The sequence below is a fragment of the Prionailurus viverrinus genome, chromosome D3 (genome assembly GCF_022837055.1).
Source record: "Prionailurus viverrinus isolate Anna chromosome D3, UM_Priviv_1.0, whole genome shotgun sequence".
In the NCBI taxonomy this organism is placed as follows: Eukaryota; Metazoa; Chordata; class Mammalia; order Carnivora; family Felidae; genus Prionailurus; species Prionailurus viverrinus.
Genome location: NC_062572.1, coordinates 45,849,475 through 45,872,592, shown reverse-complemented (window position 1 = coordinate 45,872,592; position 23,118 = coordinate 45,849,475). Strand labels below are relative to the sequence as shown.

Genomic DNA, 23,118 nt, shown 5'->3' with positions numbered 1-23,118 from the left:
CAAACCATAATAGATTCTAAAATACAGAGAACTGAAGGGTACCAGAGGGGAGATGGGGGAAGGGGGATGGGCTAAATGGGTGATGGGCATTAAGGAGGGCACTTGTTGGGAGGTGCCTGGGTGGCCCAATCAGTTAGGCGTCCGACTTCAGCTCAGGTCATGATCTCATGGTTTGTGAGTTCTAGCCCCACATCGGGCTCTGTGCTAACAGGTCAAAGCCTGGAGTCTGCTTTAAATTCTGTTTCCCTCTCTCTCTGCCCCTCCCCCACTCATGCGCGCGCGCTCTCTCTCTCTCAAAAATAAAAACATTAAAAAAAAAAAATTTAAAGGGGCATTAAGGAATCTACTCCTGAAATCATTGCTTCACTATATACTAATTTGGATGTAAATTATAAAAAATAAAAAATAAAGTTAAATTATTAAAAAAAAAAAAAAAGAAAAAAAAAGGAAGGCACTTGTTGGGATGAGCACTGGGTGTTATTTGCAAGTGATGAATCACTGGGTTCTATTCCTGAAACCAAGATGATACGGTATGTTAACTAACTTAAATTTAAATTAAAAAAAAAAAAAATATATATATATATATATAGGTTTAATAGTATTTAGTTCCACATAATAACTAAAAGGCAATCGAGCAGCTTGCTAAACTTTCCATATATGCTCTCTCCATTCCCACCCCATTTTTTGAGTTATACTCTATAAAGTTACATTTTATCTGTGTTGTTAGAGCATAAAACCATTATACAGACTCTACCTCTTCCTTTAACCATCATTTAATCTTAGTTCAACAAATAAATACATATTTAATGATCACTATCAGCTTTCAGTTGATATCTCTCATGTCGGTTGTCTGAAACATTTTTCAGGAGATTAATCAGAAAAAGCTAATGGGAACAAGATTCTATAAATTCTTACATGTTCATAGCAACTTGTAGCTTTTATACTTGAAAGTCAGTTGGTTATATATAAAACTCTTAGCTTACATTTTTGTTCCTTGAATACCTTAAATAAATGTTATTTCGCTGAGATCACAAAGCACAGAGATCAGTTTTTTTCCTTAACAATAATCTGATTTTCTTTTCTTTGTAAGTAAAACTTGACCTTTTTCCCTAGATACCCAAAGAATTGTTTTCCTTTCTTGAAGATTCAATTATTTACCAGAAAATGGCTCAGTGTTTGGTGTTCTCAGTTTTCCCAGCTATACAATGTATCCTTTTAATATTTAGCTTTAAAGTTTTTAATTCAGGGGTATTTTTCCTGGAATTACAAATTTTAGTAGCTTTATAGTCCATTGCTTTGGCTTTTGTTTTTCCTTTTTTGCAAGGACTCCTAATACACATATATTAGGTAATCTATATTTGTCACTTTCCCTGAAATACTTTTTATCTTTTTTTAAAAAATTTTCTTCCTTTTTACCTTGTTTCCCTTAAAGGCATTATGTTATATTTATTTGATGTGTTGCATCAAGCTTACTCCTCATTTCTGAAATTATCTTTCCTTTTCAATTCTTTCCTAAGTTCTATCACCTCATTTCTAATTATGATCCATTTCAGAGTGCCTGGGTGGCTCAGTCAGTTCAGTGTCTGACTCTTGATTTCAGCTCAGGTCATGATCTATGGTTCATGGGATCTAGCCCCGCCTCGGGCTCCATGCTTACAGCTCACAGAGCCTACTTGGGATTCTCTCTCTCTCCTCTCTCTCTCTCTGCACCTCCTCTCCACTCATACCCTTTCTCTCTCTCAAAATAAATCAATAAACATTAAAAAAGTATGTAAGTTCTTTAAAAATAAATAAAAATTAAAAAATAATTATGATCCATTTCACTCATCTTTTATCATTTTAATTTGTTAGCTCATTTTGAATCATTAGATTTTAGTTTTCTGTGATATCTTCTACTGTACTTTCGTTTGTCTGTAGAGAAGTTATGCTATTCCTTATTGTCTTTTTTTAACAATAATTTTGTATGGGGATTTGATTATGATTGCTTCAAACTTTTATCCTTACTCTGTCCCTACCATCTCTATCCTACTCAATTTAGTTTCTATTCCCTGCACCTTCTCCTTAATGGAGGGCTCTGCCCAGAAAGGGAGCTATGGCTGATTCATTCTGAGAGTTTACAGATTCAGGCTGCTCAAGCCCCTTCAAACTTTGGCATGGACCTATTACCCTCACCCCAAAATGAGGTCTGCAAAAGCCCTCCCAGGTTTAGCTATTGTTTCCACATTCATCTACTATACTAGCCAATGAATACTTGTTAGCTATATTGGAGCTCCCTTGTTCTTGGGTCCATCTGATCCCCATTAATTCTCTCTGCTGCCAGACAGATACAGACCCAGTAGCTGTCAGTGTTTTCTCACTACTCATTCATATTTTAGGGTTCAATTGGCTACTCTGTCACCTGGTTTTAATATAGATGCTTGTGCCTTTTTTTTTTTTTTTTGGTTATGCTAATCTAGTTGTTGACTATTTTTATCAAGACAATTTAGGAAAATTAAAATTCTACACCATCACCAGTGGAACCCAAGAATTCCCCTCTAGCTATAACCTACAGGTTTTGCTTATATAAAAGCTTACTATGGGAGATAGAGCACTTAGGCTTTGGAGTAAAACAGATTTGAGTTCAAACTTCAGTTCAGAAACTTAGCTCTGATTCCTCATCTTTAAAATAAAGATGCCAGGGCGCCTGGGTGGCTCAGTCGGTTGAGCGTCCGACTTCAGCTCAGGTCATGATCTCACAGTTCGTGAGTTCGAACCCTGCGTCAGGCTCTGGGCTGATGGCTTGGAGCCTGCTTCCGATTCTGTGTCTCCCTCTCTCTCTGCCCCTCCCCCATTCATGTTCTGTCTCTCTCTGTCTCAAAAATAAATAAACATTAAAAAAAATTTTTTTTTTGAAAAAAAGAAAAAAAAATAAAATAAAGATGCCATACAACCATCTGCTTATAATGCTCCTATGACAAAGTCTGTGTATGTGTTTGTGTGTGTACACATATCTGTGTGTGTGTGTGTGTGTGTGTGTGTGTGTGTATATAATTTAGCACAGTGCTCAGAATAACTAGGCACACAAAAGACATACACTACTATATATAAGCTGTCACTGCTAAGGGGAAAAACAAAAACATTTTGACTATAAAAAAATCTTAAATAATATATGTATCTCATATAAAACATGTCAAAAGATTCCATTTAACTAACATAGGCTTAAAGTACATCAATACATTTTTTAACCAATGTTACTATCAAAAGCAAACAAAAGGCACATGGGTGGGTCAGTCAGTTGGGCAGCTGACTCTTGATTTCAGCTCAGGTCATAATCTCACGGTTTTGAGATCCAAACCTGCACTGGGCTCCTCACTGAGCATGGAGCCTGCTTGAGATTCTCTGTTTCCCTCTCTCTCTCTGCCCGCCCCCCACTACTGCACATGCATGTACACTCTGTCTAAAAATAAACTTTAATAAAAGCAAACAAAAGATCATATGGAACTTAATTTTTTGACACCAGAATTCTAAAATACAGCTCCTGCAACACAGACAACTATCACTTAGTCACTACCTACCTAAAACAATAAAAAAATGATGTCGGCAGCATCTGCAAACTATGAAATGTCTTGGAATGAAAACACCATAACAATAGATTTCTTTGTGTCTTGTTCACTACTAAATCTTTGAAGCCTAATAGGTACATTGTGCTAAAATATCTGCCAAGGGAGCAAGGCAGAAAGGAAGGATGGACTGATGGAAGGGCAGCACAACATGAAGGACAGGGAGGGGGTAATGGACAGGATGGGAGGAGGCAGAGGGCTAGACGAGATAGGAGATGGTGCTGGCCAGGACAGAGCACTAGACAATACAGGATAGGGGGATGAGACATGAAGAGAGACGGGAGGGGGGGTACACAGTAAAGGAAGGAAGCACTGAATGGGATGGGACTCGGGTGGGGGGTGGGGTGGCCAGGACAGGACAAATTTTGTGACTGGATGAGAAAGGAGTAGGGGTAGCAAAGTGGAGGGCTAAACACGAGGACACAGCAAAGTGGAAGGAAATGGGATATAGGGCAAGAAAGTATGGGGGGCAGCAGAACAGAATGGGTAGTAGTACAGAAGGAAGGGACAGAAGGTAAGAGCGAGGGACAGATGGAGAAAGAGGATGGATGCAAAAAGGGCAGAACAAACAAATTTTTCTGTTATTCCTGAACATTTGGTGAAAAATGTGTCGAATGAATAAGTTAAAAATTACACCATAACTCTTTGGGAGCAAAGGCAGCTCAGAAGGCACACATTCAGAGTTGCTCTTTCATACTCTAAGTTTGAGAGAGGCAGGCCCCCAACTAAGGCAAGCAGTGGTGGTCCAGCACTGCTAGCAACTGGATGAGCATCTCTCTCTCATTCTGGGATTAAGTATCAGGGAAGTCCCTGTTACCTTCCACCTACATTACATTCTCCAGTAACAGCTCTTTAAAACACTACTAACTGTAGCCCTACATGGACCTTCCTGGGCTAATTTAACTGGAACAAATTAGACAATAAAAGACATAAGTATGCCTAGCAGCCAATGAAAACAGAGAGAGGCACAGAGTGCAACTGAGGGAGGGACAGAGAGAGGGAGACACAGAATCTGAAGCAGGCTCCAGGCTCTGAGCTGTCAGCACAAAGCCCAATTTGGGGCTCAAACCCATGAACCACAAGATCATGACCTCAGCTAAAGTTGGACGCTTAAACTGACTGAGCCACCCAGGTGCCCCCAAGTACAATTCTTGAAGAATTATGCTAATTTAGTTTCCAAACTTCAAATATTTTTTAAATCTACACACGTATAATGTAATTCCTAGTCTAAAACTGTTTTATTATTCCTAGTCTGAAACTATTTTAGATATACTTACTGGGAGCATAGCTTCAGCCCATTCTCCATGTCCTCTCTGTAGAAGTTTGATTCTTTCCAGATCATAACAAACTTGTACAAGATCACCCACTTGAAACTGTGAGGTACCTCCTTCTGCACCTTGAGCAGCATCCCCACTTCGGACAATGTTTGCTTTAGTGAGAACGGCAGGATTGAAGGTCCACCTAAAAATCAAAGCCAAAACTCAAAATAGGTAACTTTACTTAATTTTAACACAACATTCTTAAACATTGCAGGGCAAAAAAATTTTCTAACACATGAGCACAGTAAAGCAATCCTTTGCAATTATGTCCTGAACAATTTATTTTCCCTTTTATAATTACACATATTTAAAGAAAGACTTACCTGTAATCTCACACCCTAATACGATCCTTCTGTCTAGTTTCCCCTTATGTTTTAAAAATTGTTATAAAATACACTACTGTTAAATATTAAAACCTTTCAGAAACATATAAAGTGAAAGTGAAACTTCCGTTTCACACAAACACACCTGGATCCCCATCCCCTATCCCATCCCCAAACCACTGTAAATACTCACTGTGGTGTCAACTATATACTTCAATTAAAAAAATCTAATGAAACTGGGACACAAACACTCCATTGTGTACCCCTGTGATCTTCTATTAGTGCACTGATACTTCTAACATACAGAGTTGCCTCCTTTTTCATAAACAGATTTTATATATTTTATATTTATATGTATGTATATAGACATATATACACATATATACATATATATAAATAAAATTCTGGGCCTTCTTTTTTCTCAGAGAATGTACTTTGGAAGATTTATTTTCAATGTCACAGAAATAGACCTACTTATTTCAATTCAGTGGCTACAGCAGTCCATTACATGGTTATACATTAATGCATTTAACCATTCTCCTACTATCTTTTAAAGTATTTCCAAATTTTCACTATTACAAACAATACTATAAAGAACATCATCGTATGTACATCTTTGTGCAAACAGGGTCAGTATTTCATTAGTGATTCTTAAAAAGCCACTTAATCACCATATGTATTTGTTTACAATTCCGACAGAGCCAAATTGGCTCTAGAGAGTGTACTATTTCTCCATACCATTAATAATCTCATGGATAAAAACAATATCTAGTTTTAATTTGTCATACATGGGTATTTCACATGACTGCAATCACTGCTACACATTCTTCTCTGCTACACATAAGCATTTTTCTTTTTTTTTTAAAGTTTATTTTGTTTTGAGAGAGAGACAGAGTGCAATCGGGAGAGGGGCAGAGAGAGGAGACAACACAGAATCCAAAGTAAGCTCCAGGTTCTGAGCTGTCAGCACAGAGCCCAACATGGGGCTCGAACTCACAAACCATGAGTTCATGACCTGTGTCAAAGTTGGACACTTTAACCGACTGAGCCACCCAGGCGCCCCCATTAAGCATTTTTCAATGCTGTTACCATTTCTGTTCCCCCAGTCCTATCTATCACTCCAAAGAAAAAAGGTTCCCTGAATAAGCTTTTACAATATGGCACTATTATATCCTCCTCTATTTAATTTAAATGAGAGGTCTTAACATATAAAAACCTGTTACTAACTTCCTGTAACCATGGAAATAAACTCTTCTTTCTAAAGCAACCACAAAGGGAAAGAAGTGTCTCTGACCAGTTAAGAATAAAAATCAGATATGCAAAGATTTCTTTCTAGGGGTGCCTGGGTGGCTCAGTCAGTTAAGCATCCGACTTCGGCTCAGGTCATGATCTTGCAGTGAGTTCGAGCCCCATGTCAGGCTCTGCACTGACAGCTCAGAGCATGGAGTCTGCTTCGGATTCTGTATCTCCCTGTCTCTCTCTGCCCTTCCCCTACTCACATTCTATCTCTCTCTCAAGAATAAAGATTTTTTTTTAAATAGTTTTTTAAGATTTCTTTCTAGCCTTACAATCAGTGCTTTTTTACCTTGCTCCCAATATTCCAAAATTTATTTGACCTATTACAGTGCTTGAAACACGGCAGTACTTACTCGAGTTGTTCCCTCTGCCTACAGTGCCTCCCTCCCTGGTGAAAACTGAGTCCATCTTTTAAGTTTACTCCAAAGGTAATTTTTTCTCTGAAGTTTTCTCTGATTTGCCTACCTGAAATGACCACTCTTTTTTTGTACCTTCAGAATACCCTGAATACTCACCTATCGCAATTACATTTTAATGCAGTTATTTGTGGTTTTATCCATCCAAACTAAAAAGGAAACCCATGCAAAGCAAGGGACCATGTCTTAATTGTCTTTGAAATCCCAGTGCTAATCACAGGGCTAATACAGGATAAGTACTTAATAAATCCTTGTTAAAAAAACAGAACAGAAAAAAAGGTTATTTTCTAGAATTCATATTATGTTACTGTTAACACTACTGCCCAAGTTCTGACCAAGAAAGAATTTGGCAAGTAATAATGCCAATTTAGCTTAACATTTCCAAACAAACAAGATAACACAAAATGTTAGTAAAAAGTAACACTAAATGTCAGTATGTACTAAACTGAACTTAAGATTTTCTCCTCTTTTTATTAAGAGCTTTGAGATAAAATTCACATTCCATATAGTTCCCTCATTTCAAGTGTTTAATTGGGTGGCTTTAGTACATTTACAGCCTTGTACCACCAAGCACTATCTAATTTCATTTTCATCACCATAGAAAAATACTCCATGACAAGTAGCAGTCAATCCACATTCACCCCTCTCCCTGGTCCTCAATAATTAGTAAGATATTACATATTTGGTTATTCTGCATATTTTACAGAAATCACATAATACGTGACCTTTTGTGACTGGCTTCTTTCCAGCATAACATTTTCAAGATTTATCTATTTGCAGCATATGTCAGTATTCTGTTCTCCATTCCTTTTTATGGCTGAATAAGATTCCACTGTATGGATACATCATATTTTGTTTATCCATTCATCAGATGATAGACATTTGGGATGTTTCAAATTTTGGCTGTTATTAAGAATGCATCCACAAACATTCATGTACAGGTTTTCGTGTGGACACACTTTCAATTTTTTTTTTTTTAATGTTTATTCATTTTTGAGAGACAGAGAGACACAGACCATGAGTGGGGAAGGGGCAGAGAGAGAGGGAGACACAGAATCCGAAACAGGCTCAAGGCTCCGAGCTGTCAGCACAGAGCCCAACGCAGGGCTCAAGCCCATGAACTGCGAGATCATGACCTGAGCCGAAGTTTGATGCTCAACCGACTGAGCCACCCAGGCGCCCCTCAATTCTCTTGAGTGTAAACCTAAGAGTGGACCAGCTGAGTCATATGCTAACTATATTTTCAAAGCATCAAGACCAGTTCACATTCCTATTATCAGTGTACGAGGCTTTGGTTCTAATTTCTCCACACCCTCACCAACACTTGTAATTATATACTATTTTATTCTAGTATGTGATTTTGAATTACATTTCCCTACATTTACATTCCTCATTGTGATTCTGAATTACATTTCCCTACTAACTAATTGCTAATAATGTTAAGCATCTTTCCGTAGGTATTAACTCCTAACTTCTACTGTGACTGTATTTGGAGACAGAGCCTTTAAGGAAATAACTAAAATTAAATGAGGTCAGAAAGGTGGGATGCTAATCCACCAAGACTGATGTCTTCATACGAAAAGGAACAGATTGAGGAGATGTCATTCTCTGAGCATACACAGAGAAAAGGTCATGGGAGAACATAGTGAGAAGGTAACCAACTATAAGCCAGGAAGTGGTCTCAACAGAAACCAACCCTAATGGAAACTTGAACTTGGACTTCCAGCCTCCAGAGCTGTAAGAAAATGAATTTCTGTTGTTTAAAAATCCTTTGTCCATATTTTAAATGGGTTAGTTGTCTTTTGTTGTTGAATTATAAGAGTTCTTTATATATTCTAGATACAAGTCCCAAGTCTGGCATATGATTTGCAAATATTTTCTCCCACTCAAAGTTTCCTTCAAAACACAATTTTTTAATTTTGATGATGTCCAATTTATTCACTTTTTCTTTGGTCCTTCTGCCTTGGGGGTCGTATGTAAGAAACCACTATCTAATCCAAGGTCACACAGTCTTATATTTTAGGATTTAAAAGTACATTTCATCGGGGCACCTGGGTGGGTCAATGGTTAAGCACCCAACCTTGGCTCAGGTCATGATCGCGGAGTTCTTGAGTTCAAGCCCTGCAGCGGGCTCTGGGCTGACAGCTCAGAGCCTGGAGCCTGCTTTGGATTCTGTGTCTCCCTCTCTCTCTGCCCCTCCCCCACTTGTGCACGCTCACTCTTGCTCTCTCTCAAAAATACACAAACATTAAAAATGCATTTCATCGGAGCGCCTGGGTGGCTCAGTCGGTTAAGCGTCCAACGTCAGCTCAGGTCGTGAGCTCGTGGTCCGTGAGTTTGAGCCCCGCGCCGAGCTCTGTGCTGACAGCTCAGAGCCTGGAGCCTGTTTCAGATTCTGTGTCTCCCTCTCTCTGACCCTCCCCCGTTCATGCTCTGTCTCTCTCTGTCTCAAAAATAAATAAATGTTAAAAAAAAAAAAACATTTCATTGGGGCACCTGGTTGGCTCAGTCAGTTAAGCATCCAACTCTTAATTTTGGCTCAGGTCATGATCTCATAATCGTGAGACCAAGCCCCACACTGGGTTCCGCACTGGGTGTGGAGCCTGCTTAAGATTTTCCCTCCCTCCCTCTCTCTCTCATTCCTGCCCCTCACCACTCACACTCTCTCTCAAAAAATTAAAAGGAAATAAAAAGTATATTTTCATAGGGTTATATCTACTATAGATAGCGATTCTGCCAATGAACTGGGAAAAGTAAACTGAAAACCTTTGGGAGTGGATTCACCATTACAGATGTCATTGAGAACATTTGTGATTCATGGGAAAAGGTCAAAATATCAACTACTGTTGATCCTGTATATCCTGTATATCCTGTATATCCAACTACAGGAGTTTGGACGAAGTTGATTTGAATGTTTATGGATGACCCTGAGGGGTTCAAGACTTCAGTGGAGGAAGTAACTGCAGATTACTAGAATTAGGAGTGGACTAGAATTAAGAGTGGAGACTGAAGATATAACTCAATTACCATAACCCCATACTAAAACTTTTGAACAGATGAGGAGTTGCTTCTTACGGATGAGCAAAGAAAGTGGTTTCTTGAGAAGGAATTAATTCCAGGCAAAGATACGGTGAAGACTGTTGAAATGAAAACAAGGATTTAGAATACTGCACAAACTTGGTTGATAGAGCAGAGGTAGGTTGTCAGAAGACTGACTCCAGTTCTGTTAAGAAGTTCTATTGTGAGTAAAATGCTATCCAACAGCACTGCATGCCACAGAGAAATCATTCATGAAAGGAAGAGTCAATCAATGCAGCAAACATCACTGTTGTCACCCGAAATTGCCACAGCCACCCCAACTTTCAACAACCACCACTCTGATCAGGCAGCAGCCATCAATATTAATGTTGGCAGTAAAAAGTTTTCAACTCGCAAAGAGCTCAGATTATAGTTAGCATTTTTGGACAATATTTACAGTATAACTGCACATTTAATAGACTACAGTATTGTGTAAACATAATTTGTATACACAATGGGAAACAAACACTTCATTTGACTCTCCTTATTACAGAGGTCTGGACCGAACCTGCAATATCTCCAAGGTATGCCTATATATATTGTCAGCATCATTTACTGAAAAGACTATTCTTTCCCCACTGAACTGTATTGAATCCTTGTCAAAAATTAAATGACTTTAAATGCAAGGGCTTATTCTCAGACTCTCAGTTCTGTTCCATTGATCTATACGTCCATCTTGTGTCAATAATAGGTTGTCTTGATTACTATACCTTTATCATAAATTTTGAAATTAGGAAGTGTGAGTCCTCTAATTTTGTTTTTCTTTTTAAAATTGCTTTGGCTATTCTGGGTTACTTGAATTTCCATATGAACTATAGAAACAGATTGTCAATTTGTATAAAAAAGGTACTAGGGTTTTGATACAGATTGCATTAAATTTGTTGATTAGTTTGGGGAAAAACTGGCGTCTGTTATAGGCTGAATTATGTCATCCAAAAAATATGTTGAACTCCTAATCCCCAATACCTCTGAATGGGACCATATTTAGAAACAGGGTCATTGCAGATTTAATCCAGTTAAAATGAAGTCATACTGGATTAGGGTGGGCCCTAAATCCAATGATTAGTGTCCTTATAAGAAGGTCATGTGAAATCAGCTTTGGTCCTTTTCTCTGTAAAAGATTTTAGAATTATCATGAGCTCAATTAACTTACTTCTATGTTTCCTCAGGGTTCTTTCCTCATGGATGGTTAAGCTGCACCAAAATAAAATATTGGGCTGGAGGACTGATCATATGGCTCTCAGTCTCAAACAGTCGATTTGAATGCATTTAAAATAAAATGTGTACCCCCCCCCCCACCAAAAAGGAGGCCACGTGAAGACACAGGGACACACAGACTCACAGAGGAGAAGGCCATGTGAAGACAGAAGCAGAGAAATGAATGATGCACCTACAAGCCAAGGAACACCAAGGATTGCCAACAACCACCAGAAGTTAAGAGAAGCATAGAACAGATTCTCCCTCAGAGCCTACACAAGGAATCAATCTCCCTAACACCTTGATTTTGGACTTCTAGCTTTCCAAAACTGTGAAAGAATAAGGTGCCATGGTTTGAGTCACCCAGTTTGTGGTAATTTGTTATGGCAACCCTAGGAAACTAATACACAATCTGAACAATATCAGATCTTCTGGTCCATAAATATGAGATGTCTTTCCATTTATTTAGGTCTTCCTGAATTTCCTTCAACAATGTTTTGTAGTCTTCAGTGTACAAGTCTTGCAATTTTTTTTTTTTAAGTAATCTATACATCCAACATGGGGCTCAAACTCATGACCCCAAGATCAAGAGCTGCATGCTCTACAAACTGAGCCAGCAAGGCTCCCCAAGTCGTGCACTTCTTGGGCTGAACTGATTCTTAGGTATTTTATTCTTTGTGATGCTACTGTAAATGAAACTTTTCTTAATTTCATTTTCAAATTGCTCATTGCTAGTATACAAAAATACAATTGACTTTTCTACATTGATCTTGTATCTCTCAACTTTGCAGAACTCACTTATTAGTCCTAACAGTTTTCTGTGGATTCCTTAGGTTTTTCTATTCACAAGATCATGTCACCTATGAACAAAGACGGTTTAACTCCTTTTCTCTTCTTCCTTTTATTTCTTCTTCTTGCCTAATTGCCCTGGCTAGACCCTCTAGAACAATGCTGAATAAAAGTGGGGAGGGCAGACATTTTTATTTTGTTCCTGATCTTAGGGGAAAAGCATTCAGTCTCTCACCAGTTGGGTATGATGTTAGCTGTGGGTTTATTTTATTCATTGTGTGTGTGTGTGTGTGTGTGTGTGTGTGTGTGTGTGTGTGTGTGTGTATGAGAGGGAGAGAGAGAGAAAGAAAGAGAAAGAGAGAAAGAGAGAAAGAGGGAGAGGGAGAGGGAGAGAGAGAGAGAGAGAGAGAGAGAGAGAGAGAGAGAGAGAGCACACACAGGGAAGGAGAAAGAGGAGGAGAGAGACAGAATCCTAAGCAGGCTCTGCACTGTCGGTGTGGACCCCAATGCAGGGCTTGAACTCACCAAACACAAGATCATGACCTGAGCCAAAATCAAGAGCTGGATGTTTAGGGGCGCCTGGGTGGCTCAGTCGGTTAAGCGTCCGACTTCAGTTCAGGTCATGATCTCACGGTCCCTGAGTTCGAGCCCCACGTCGGGCTCTGTGCTGACAGCTCAGAGCCTGGAGCCTGCTTCAGATTCTGTGTCTCCCTCTCTCTCTGACCCTCCCCCGTTCATGCTCTTTCTCTGTCTCAAAAATAAATAAACATTAAAAAAAATTTTTAGAATAAAAAAATAAAAAAAAGAAAGAGCTGGATGCTTAAATGACTGAGCCACCCAGGCACCCTAGGCTGTGGGTTTTCATAGATGTCCTTTACCAACAAAGAAGTTCCCTTCCGTTACTACTTTATTTAGTGTTTTTATCATGAAAGGGACTTGGATTTTGTCAAACGCTATCTGTACCTCCTGGTATGACCACGTGTATCCTTCAGATTTGAACACAATTAGAGCTAATTCTATACACTGGGAAACAACTTAATGTTAATTTTCTTCATCCTATATATAACCCCTCCCCTAAGGAACCTCAACAAGTTTGTTTCTTTATGCATATATCAGTAACAAAGCTTTGACGATTGTTCAATTTGACTACTGCTTTTTCTTTAAAATACTATAAACGGGTGCATGGGTGATTCAGTGGGTGGGTTGAGCATCCAACTCTTGATTTCAGCTCAGGCCATGATCCCAGGGTCATGGGAATGAGCCCCGTGTTGGGGTTCTTGGGATTCTCTCTCCCTCTCTCTCTCTCTCTCCGCCCCTCCCTTGCTCTGTCTTTCTCTCTCCCTCTGCCCTCTCCCCTGCTCATGCACATTCTCTCTCTGTAAAATAAAAAATAAATAATTTTTTTAAAAAATAAAATAAAATACTATAAACATGCCAGTAAATTGAATATACTTTAGCCCCTAAGAGCAAATAAATCAAAGGCTCCAAGAAACTCACAACCTAGATGTAAAATAAATAACTATTTTCATATATAACAGGAGATCTACACATATGAATAGCATGTACATATACCAGGGATTGTGGAATAAGAGAGGAGGTTCCCAAAACATATAAGCTCAGTATTTACAGGATGCAGGAGTTAATCCAGGCAAAGAGGCAGAAAAGGAGAAAAGGGTATTCTGCATGGAAGAAGTAGTATGTGCAAAGGTAGAGAGTGAAGAAATGCATGTAATTCTATGTTGCTAATAAGGACTGGTGTATTCACACGTCTGTGGCAAGAAAAAGCTATGGTACCAAGAGATGACTGGAGATATGGGCCAGAGTTCTAATTTTATTCTCATTCAGGAAAAACTGATATGGTCTATTATGAACAGAGAACTTTTTAGCTGTATTTGACCTAATACCAATACAATGTATTCTCCTCCTCCAGAAAAAAAAAAAGTGCACAGAACATTGTATCATAAGCATATTCATATAAATTCACAAACATACCACACACACATTTATCATTTGTTCCGCTCCACTTTACCAACATATTCTGGATTTTTAGCTACTATCTTAAGAGCTAGCGTAAAGGAGAGTCTTTGATTATAGCACATTATTTGCTTTCTCTAAGGTTCTTTCTTCTATATACTAACTTTATTTGCCATTACTAAAAATCAAGAAATATCACCAACCTATTGCCACTTGGATACTGTACTACAATGTCATGATCTTCATCAATGCCACAAACAGTTCCAGTTGTAGTTAAAGTCTCAAACATGCCATCAGTCCATCCTCCATGACCGTGCTGCAAAGACTGTACAATTTCTAGGTCAAGATCTATATTCACCAGGTCACCAATCTGCAATCCACCAGGATTCCTGTTGCCATTCTGCTCACCTGTAATTGCAGAGGGAGTTGACAAAGGTAAAGGAAAACCCCTGCAATAGCATGCAACTGTATTATTTTTAAACAAGAGCAAGCTCTAGATATTTTAGTTTTAGTTACCCTCCAATTTTAAAATGTTTTGAGAATATATTGTAAGTATCAAATTCTGGAGCTAGGGAGCTTCAAAAATAAGAAGAAAAAAAACAATCAGACTCACAAATTGAAATAATGTGATGATTCATAACAACAACTGAACAATAACCCTATATCAAAGTACAAAGTTCTGGGTTTTTAAAATGTTCACTTTTCTGCCTGGATGACTTGTTGACTATTCCTGCAATAACTACAATTAGACAGTTATTGAGGTTCACTAACAAACTACAGCCACCATAACCAGCTAGAGAATATGAAAGAGAATCTTAAAATTATTTTCTTCTCTGAAGTGCTTGGTACTCTTTTTTACCAAATGGCCCTTTTGATTTTTTTTCCTGAAGAGCATCTTTAGGTATTTAAAAGCCCATTCCCTATATTATTCTCAAAGCTAGGTCTGGGATAGGGGCACCTGGGTGGCTCAGTCAATTAAGTGTCTGACTCTTGATTTCGGCTCAGGTCATGATCTCACAATTTATGGGTTCCCACCCCGCACTGGGCTCCAAGCACTGACAGTGTGGAGACTGCCTGGGAATCTGTCTCTCTCCCTCTCTCTGCCCCTCCCCTGCTCGCTCACTCTCAAAATAAATAAATTTTAAAATTAAAAAAAAAAAAAAAAAAAGAAAAAAAAAACCTAGCTCTGGGATAAAGGATTCATGATCATAAAACACTATGATGAGGGATCCAAAAAATATGTTGATTCTATACTTCTCTTGTGAAAGCAAGATCCAAAAGAAGGAAATTTCTGAAACATGGAAAAGGAATGATCTTGTCAAAATATAAGTACTTCTTCTACATTCCTTAAAAAAAAAAAAAGAAAAAGAAAATCAGGGTATGCTGCAAAAAAATAACACTTTTTGGCCAGAAGGGAAATCAAATGATTTTAAAAAAGGAACACAGAGCTCACATGAAAAGGCAAACATTCACAGACTAAAACCTTAATCTGAATACTGTGGTAAATGTTTACTGTGGCCACAATAATCTATAAAATAAAGAATTTGGTTTCCTTATCCCTTACTTTAATGGCACATGAAAAATTATATTTATTATATAACCTTAATCTTCAAACTATTTTTGTATTAAGAAGGCAATTTTAGGGGTGCCTGGGTGGCTCAGTCTGTTGAGCATCAGACTCTTGGTTTCAGCTCAGGTCATGATCTCATGGTTCGTGGATTAGAGGCCCAAGTCTGACTCCATGCTGACAGCTTGGAGCCTGCTTGGGATTCTCTCTCTCTCTCTTTCTCTTGCTCTGCCCCCTCCCGCCCTCAAATAAATAAAACTTTTTTTTTAAGGCAATTTTATAAAACTTCTAAGAAATTTATAAGCATTAAATTGTCAGATTCTATTCTCAATATGTAAGACATACTGATAATCTAACACAAAATTTTTCAACACTACGTTTATAACTAAAAGACAAAGTTTCAAATATGACATATAAATGGTATACCAATTTTTAAGACATGACAACCTTTTCAGTCTAAATAAATTGATAAAAAAGAACAAATGCTTTAAAAAACAAAATAAAACCCCAAAAGTATCCCTTAAATAACTTTTTTTTAAAGTCCCATTTAAAGATTTCTGATTCCAAGAACCCTGACCTGCTAGTTAGTAATTTTCTCTAGTCTGCTGACTCACCTAGCACAGGGCAGTGATCTCTGTAGAAAGAACCTCCTTTGGCATCCTGGACACACTTGAGATCAGACTAAGAAGAAGAAAAGAAACCAGAAAAATCATGCTTGAAAACTTCAAGTATAGCTCAGTACCTAAAATAGGCAAAAATGTTCATTCAGAACATACCCTCAGCAAAAGTTAAGAGTAGCTCTAGGTTAACAGTAACACTAAACACTGCTTTCAAAAGCACTCATCAAAAATTAAAAGCCTGATCTCCAGATAGGCCATACTTTATTTACTTTTAGCTTTCCTTTAAAGTTCAAAATGAAAATGCCTAGATCTTCACCACTAAAATATTTTCAACACCACATATAGGCCCTCAACAAATACCTAGTATTTAAAATGTAACTAACACATTCTATTTTAAAAATACTTTTACAAAAAAGAACTCAATTCATTTACTCTTTTCAACCAATTTTATGACATATACAAGCCAGGTATTAACTCATTTAGTAAAGAAAAGTATCCAAAACTAAACAACCAGAAAAAAGAAAAGGATAGGACCAAATTTAGTCTTTTGGTTCCCGGCCAGGTAATTTTCCATTTACATAAACTTTAGTCCTTACTTCATAAATTGATTAACTCAAGTTTCTTCCCACTTAGTTTTTATAAGAAAACATTCTATTATTTAAATATCTGAATGGGGAGGCAGTGATATAATCAAAAGTACAGAAAACATGAACTTAGAAGAACCTTGAAAGTTACTAGGAAAATTTAGATTTAAAAGTATCTAATAGTTCCTAACATACATACACACACACACACACACACACACACACACACACACACACACACACACAGACTCTCTTTTACAGCCTCCTTTCCCACCAGAGCATCACATTTAGCTCAGTCTCAGCCAAAGAGACATGGGTCAAATTATTTTAATGTGATACTTTAACCCAGCAATCCCACTTCTAGGAATCTATCCTAAAGAAATATACCCATAAATGTGCAAAGATATGTCTAAGGATGTTTACTGAAACAATGCTTGCAACAATTAAAAAAAAAAATCTTGCAATAATTTTAAAAAATGGAGGTACTACCAACAGAAACCTTATTAAATAATGGCCTAATCATACAGAGAAGTACTACTCAGCCATCAAAAAGGATCAATCTACATATACACTACTCATTAAATACCTCTGCACATACATCCTGTAAGGCTTCATCTGAAGCAAGTTAATAATCAGTCAGAATTCCCAGAAAAATCCACAATTTAAAAACAGGAGAAGGCATAAATATACTAATAATACTAATACTAATGAAAAACTGATAACTAATGCAATATACAAGTATTAAAATTGGTAAATGAAGTATTTGCTTAGAGTCTATATTGCTGGCTTTTAAAAATAAATGGAATAAATTAAAGGCAAACAGACAGTGGGATATTTTTCCCCTCCTACCAAGGGCATATAAGAGTTGGGAAAAAATCCAATTTAAATTCTTTGAGGAGGAATGTATTCAAGATGGAAAAGATATGATAGGCATTAATGTTTTGGCATTAATATATTTAGTTGTACTTCATAAATTAAATAGCCGAGGTCAACATTTAAACAGTTTTCCAGGAAATGCAGAAATATAGGGCAATCCACTGAATAAACCACTATTATTCTCCTAAGCACTTAAGTAATTTAAAGTGCTTCTAAGTCAATCATTTTCAGTTACCAATACTACTCTTTAAAAAAGGAGGGGTGCCTGGGTGGCTCAGTCGGTTAAGTGCCTGACTTGATTTCAGCTCAAGTCTTGATCTCAGGGTCATGAGTTCAAGCCCTGCATTAGGCCCCACGCTGGGCTTGGAGCCTACTTAAAAAAATAAATAAATAAATAACCAGAATAAAAATTTTAAAAATAAATAAAAATAGAGGGGGGAAATCTCTTTAAAAACAACTTTAACATCTACTGTAATTTATACTTTTATTAGCTACTAGAGCCAGAATACAAACATCCCATAAAAACCTCATTATAATATTATACTCTGTGTCCATGCCAAGGAGCAGCCTTACAGATGATTCTAAATTTTTTTGAGATCGATTTTAATAAATAAGCCCCTAACTTGGATTCCTAAGGGATCAGCTCTACACAATCAATATATAGTAAGTTACCCAAATATTCACTGAGGGCAAAATCATATTTACTATTTTTTTCTTTCTTTCTTTTTTTTTTTAAATTTAAATTTTAGTTAGTTAACAAACAGTGCAAAATTGGTGTCTGGAGTAGAATTCAGTGATTTATCACTTTCATACAATACCTAGTGCTCATCACAAGTGCCCTCCTTAATGACCATCACCCATTTATCCCATCCCCCTACTCATCTTCCTCTATCAACCCTCGGTTTGCTCTCTATTGTTAAGAGTCTCTTATGGTTTGTTTCCCTCTCTTCTCTTTCCACTTCCCGCCCCCCACTTTATGCTCTTCTGTTTCATTTCTTAAATCCACATATGAGTTACATCACGTGGTATCTGCCTTTCTCTGATTGACTTGTTTCGCTGAGCATTAAACATTCTAGCTGTATCCACTTTTTTGCAAATGGCAAGATTTTATTCTTTTTGATGGCTGAGTGATATTCCATTGTGTATATATATGTGTGTGTGTATACACACCACATCTTCTTTATCCATTCATTAGTCGATGGACAAGTGGGCATATTTACTATTACATACTTTAAGCAAGTGTACTAAAAATGTAGTTTTATTAAATCCTCACTTTACAGATTTTTCTCCTGTTGCATATTCATAATTCAGATGGCTATATTCTGACAAAAGCATATGACAAAAAAAAAATACAATAAGGGCTATTTTTATTTTCATCTATCTAATATTTTTATCTTTTGTGATTCTTACTACTCACCATGCCCTCAAAGCCAACTCTGTAAAGGTTCTTAGCACCATTATCCCAGAGAACATATGCTGCACTATGTGGGCTTGATGCGCTCCAGTCCTGGATTTCCGTTACCTAAGGGAATTGTTGCAGAAAACAATTTTTAAAAGGGGAGGGGAGAAGTTAGTTCAGTTAATTATATTTAAAATCTTAAATACCATTTCAGCTATCATCCTCTGTAACAGGATCATGAAAAATACTATTTTGTCAACTAGGTCAATTCTAACATATAACTGAATTATAATTAGAGACATTTTTCCAGGAATTATAAGGTAATTCCAAAAATCATTGTAGAAATACTGAATTGGGAGGCTTCGTGATTATAGTAACAGATCATCAGAAAATACACAATTCAATATAAAATGTTAGATTTATATTCTTAAAGGGTTCCTTTTAAGAACAGTGTATTATTTTAAATCCATTATTCCTTACAAAATTTAAAATCTTTGGCCAGATCCTCAGAATGATTCAAGATAAACCGGCTCTCTAGGGGCACCTGGGTGGCTCAGTCGGTTAAGCATCTGACTTCGGCTCAGGTCATGATCTCGTGGTTTGTGAGTTCAAGCCCTGCATCGGGCTCTGTGCTGACAGCTCGGAGCCTGAATCCTGCTTCAGATTCTGTGTCTCCCTCTCTCTCTGCCCCTCCCCCACTCATGCTTGCTCCTGCTCTCTCTCTCTCTCTCTCAAAACTAAACATTAAAAAAATTTTTTTAAAGAGAGTTTTCAGATGACCAAGACTTTTAAGTTTATTTATTTATTTATTTTGAGAGAGAGCGAGCATCACACACACACACACACACACACACACACACACACGAGCAAGGGAGGGGCAGAGAGAGAGAGAGGGAGACAGAGAATCTCAAGCAGGATCCACACTGTCAGTGCAGAGTCTGTTGCCAGGCTCAAGCCCACAAACTGTGAAATCATGACATGAGCCAAAATCAAGAGTTCTGACGCTCTTAAGAACGGAGCCATCCAGGTGCTCCAATGACAAAGACTTTAAAATCATCATTCACCAATGCGAAAAACAATTTTTTCAAGAACGTAACAGTAGAATGAACGGATAGTGACTGACATCTAAGTCTCATACGTGAAATGTTACTCATTTCAGTACATCTAGCATAACACCAAACAATACATGTTCAAGATTAGTTGACTGACTGAATCAATGAATGAATAATCAGCAAAAGCAACATAAAATCCAAAATAAATGAAACCAACAACCCATTTACCCCAATATCTCTGGCTATCCCACCCCAATTAAACAGGCTATACAAAATTCTGCTCAGAATAACTGCTATAATTTGATTCCTGGACGATTTACCTGAGAAGGGCAACAGAGTTAAGTATACTGGATAACAAAAGTAGCTGCCTAGAAACAGGCCTTCAAGGGAATGAAATATAAAACAAGTAAATTCAAGTGAAATGTTAGTAACAAGAATGTCAAAAGCATGATATACTGTTTAAGAAGGACTGGCCCAAACAGGATCCTCAGAAAAGCATTCTGGGCAACAAAATGGCAATATGAAGCCTAAAACTGGAAAGGTAAAATCTACCCAACAACCTTCTCCATGAATGTCAATATTTACAACCGAGCAGGAACAATCTTTTTTCTTCCAGGGAAAAAAAAGAAATGAAGATTTTAAAAAACTGTTAGTGACACAGGAAAAAATGGGCCAAGAAATTCAATTATAATAATAAAAATCTTATGAACATACAATATTCTAGAATAACATGATGAATTAATAAAAAAGTTTCACCTTTCCCCTACGTCCATTTCCTCCATCCTGATCTTCCCACTGCCAGTCCACTCCTCGTACCACTCTGGCACCTGCAAAGATCCCTCTGGCTGTAATCTTCTTAGATTTTCTACGAGACTCTAACAGAACCCTAAAAATAAAATTATTTTTAAGTTATACAGAAATAGGTTAAAAAAAAAAGAAATAGGTTAACAGCAATTTATTTTTTAAAATAAAATTATAAAAAAGGTTATTTTAAAAATATAAAAGTTTTCTCTGTTCTAGTTAATACTTAATAGCATGATACATAAATACCTTTATATTCCACAGGTTATGATGATGATGACAGTAGTTAGAATAGTGATAATATCTAATATTCACTGAGCTTTTACCATAAGTGTAAAGGTCTGTTACACTCCTTAAGAGAAAGGTATTGTTATTTTATCCATTTCACAAATGAGGAAATAGAGTCTCAAAGAGGTAAGAGATTTACCCAAGGTCACAAAAGCTAAATAGTAATGGAATCAACATATGAATCCAGTCCAACCACTTCAGAGTATCACTATTTCCTTCACCACTTAAGAAGAGACAAATTCAAATCTCTAAAACCATCAGGAAAGTAACCTAAATTAAGGCCAAAGAAAGACAACAAACACCACAACAATGACAAATGCCAACTGGCACTTGACCCCACGCTCAGGAAGATAATAGGGAGTGGCAGGGACTTCGGTGAACTGAAGACCATGATTTGTCTAAAGGGTGCAGGTGGTACTCTGCTTCAGCCAACTGTTGCTGACCAGAGTTATATGAATAAATGCAGGCCCACTGCTGACATTAGGGGTTAGGGGTTAGGGGTTAGGGGTTAGGGATTTGGGTGTGTGTGGGTGTTCAAAAATTTAGAGCACAGTATGGACCAAGTAAATACATCCGTGGCCTGGATTTGACCTGACACTAACTTGCCTCCAAAGTATTGAATCCTTACAGCAGACTACAGGCCTTGAAAAAATTCTATACTCAAACAATCTGGACCAGCTTGGCTCTCCAAGACCATCTATCCCTTATTCTTCTATATCCTTCTTATTCATAAAATCAAAAAGGTTTGGGGTTTCTCTTTTGTTTTTCTACTTTTATCTCATTATTCTACTTATTTTTACAATGTCTTTATTGTACCCTAACTTTAAAAATTATAAACAAAAGTCAAAAATAAACAACTTGTTCAAAACCACTCAGTTAATAAATAGCAGGCCAAGGATTTGAACTGGGACAGGCTAATACCCAAATCCATTTTTCTACTACTGCTGCCTCCCTATGACTGGCTAGATTCTTGCTCCTATACACTATTCACATCTATGTAAAAAGACTCAATCACCTGAAATTCTGTACCACTTCGTGATATTCCTCTCTCTCTTTGCTAAAACACTTTAATGCTAATAATCTCTACATACAGTCCAAAACATCACATGATAATCATGTTGGTCAAATAATCCCTTAGTTTATGAACTCCTTAGGAATACTGTGTCTTCGTTTTCTTCAAATTCACATAAGCACAGTAGCTGCCACAAGTCTTAATAAATGCCTGTTGACTCAATCAATGGGCCCTAGTGTTCTTTTGGTAGTGATTAACAGAATAGAATGCACAGTGAGAAGAAAATAATCAGCCTTCTGGGCTGCCCTTGCATTTCCAAATATTGAGGGGTGTCAAGTCTCCATGCTAGAGATGAACAGCCCAGATTACCTTGGAAAAATATGTACAGCTCCATCTTCACAGAGCTCTTTTCTCACTGTATGGCAGGCCTGCTCCACAATTAGCCTGTTATCTCCTACCTCTGGTACTAAACCAGCTGTCAGACACTATTTTTAAATCCTACTTTTAAGGCTCAATAGTATAAAAAGTTGAATACAAACAAGGAATTGCAACTGAAGAAAAAACTGTTTACCCTACCGCTCACTTCCTGGAGTAGTAATTCTATAAAAGCGATGTCTTAAATGATGTTTATCTCCATGATAACAAACAGTGCACAAATCATAATTTGTACATTCTGCACATTTCCATCGAATGCCAATGATTGGTTGCTGGCGGCAGGTATCACACATGGTTCCATCATGCTTGATGCCTATTAAAACACGGATACATGGTTACATTAACTACAAGGATTATTCACCTGAATACTGCTCCCTGGGGGAAAAATAAGAACGGAGCATTTTACAAAGTTTCTCAATAAAGTAGGAAATAATATTTTAAATATACCACATATGTTTTCAAGACAACATATTTCAAGTATTTTAATCAATAC

At 37.3% G+C, this 23,118-nt stretch overlaps 1 protein-coding gene across 1 annotated transcript in view; it reads right to left on the bottom strand.

Annotated features, from left to right (window-relative positions):
• MIB1 (MIB E3 ubiquitin protein ligase 1) overlaps nucleotides 1–23,118 on the bottom strand; it is a 125,076-nt gene that overhangs the window by 79,739 nt on the left and 22,219 nt on the right. The window contains exons 2-7 of the mRNA XM_047827618.1: nucleotides 22,767–22,938; nucleotides 20,846–20,975; nucleotides 19,056–19,160; nucleotides 16,173–16,239; nucleotides 14,195–14,399; nucleotides 4,877–5,060 (exon numbers count right to left, since the gene is read on the bottom strand). Of these exons, the coding sequence (XP_047683574.1) occupies nucleotides 4,877–5,060; nucleotides 14,195–14,399; nucleotides 16,173–16,239; nucleotides 19,056–19,160; nucleotides 20,846–20,975; nucleotides 22,767–22,938 (863 nt within the window). The remainder of the gene's footprint in view (nucleotides 1–4,876; nucleotides 5,061–14,194; nucleotides 14,400–16,172; nucleotides 16,240–19,055; nucleotides 19,161–20,845; nucleotides 20,976–22,766; nucleotides 22,939–23,118) is intronic.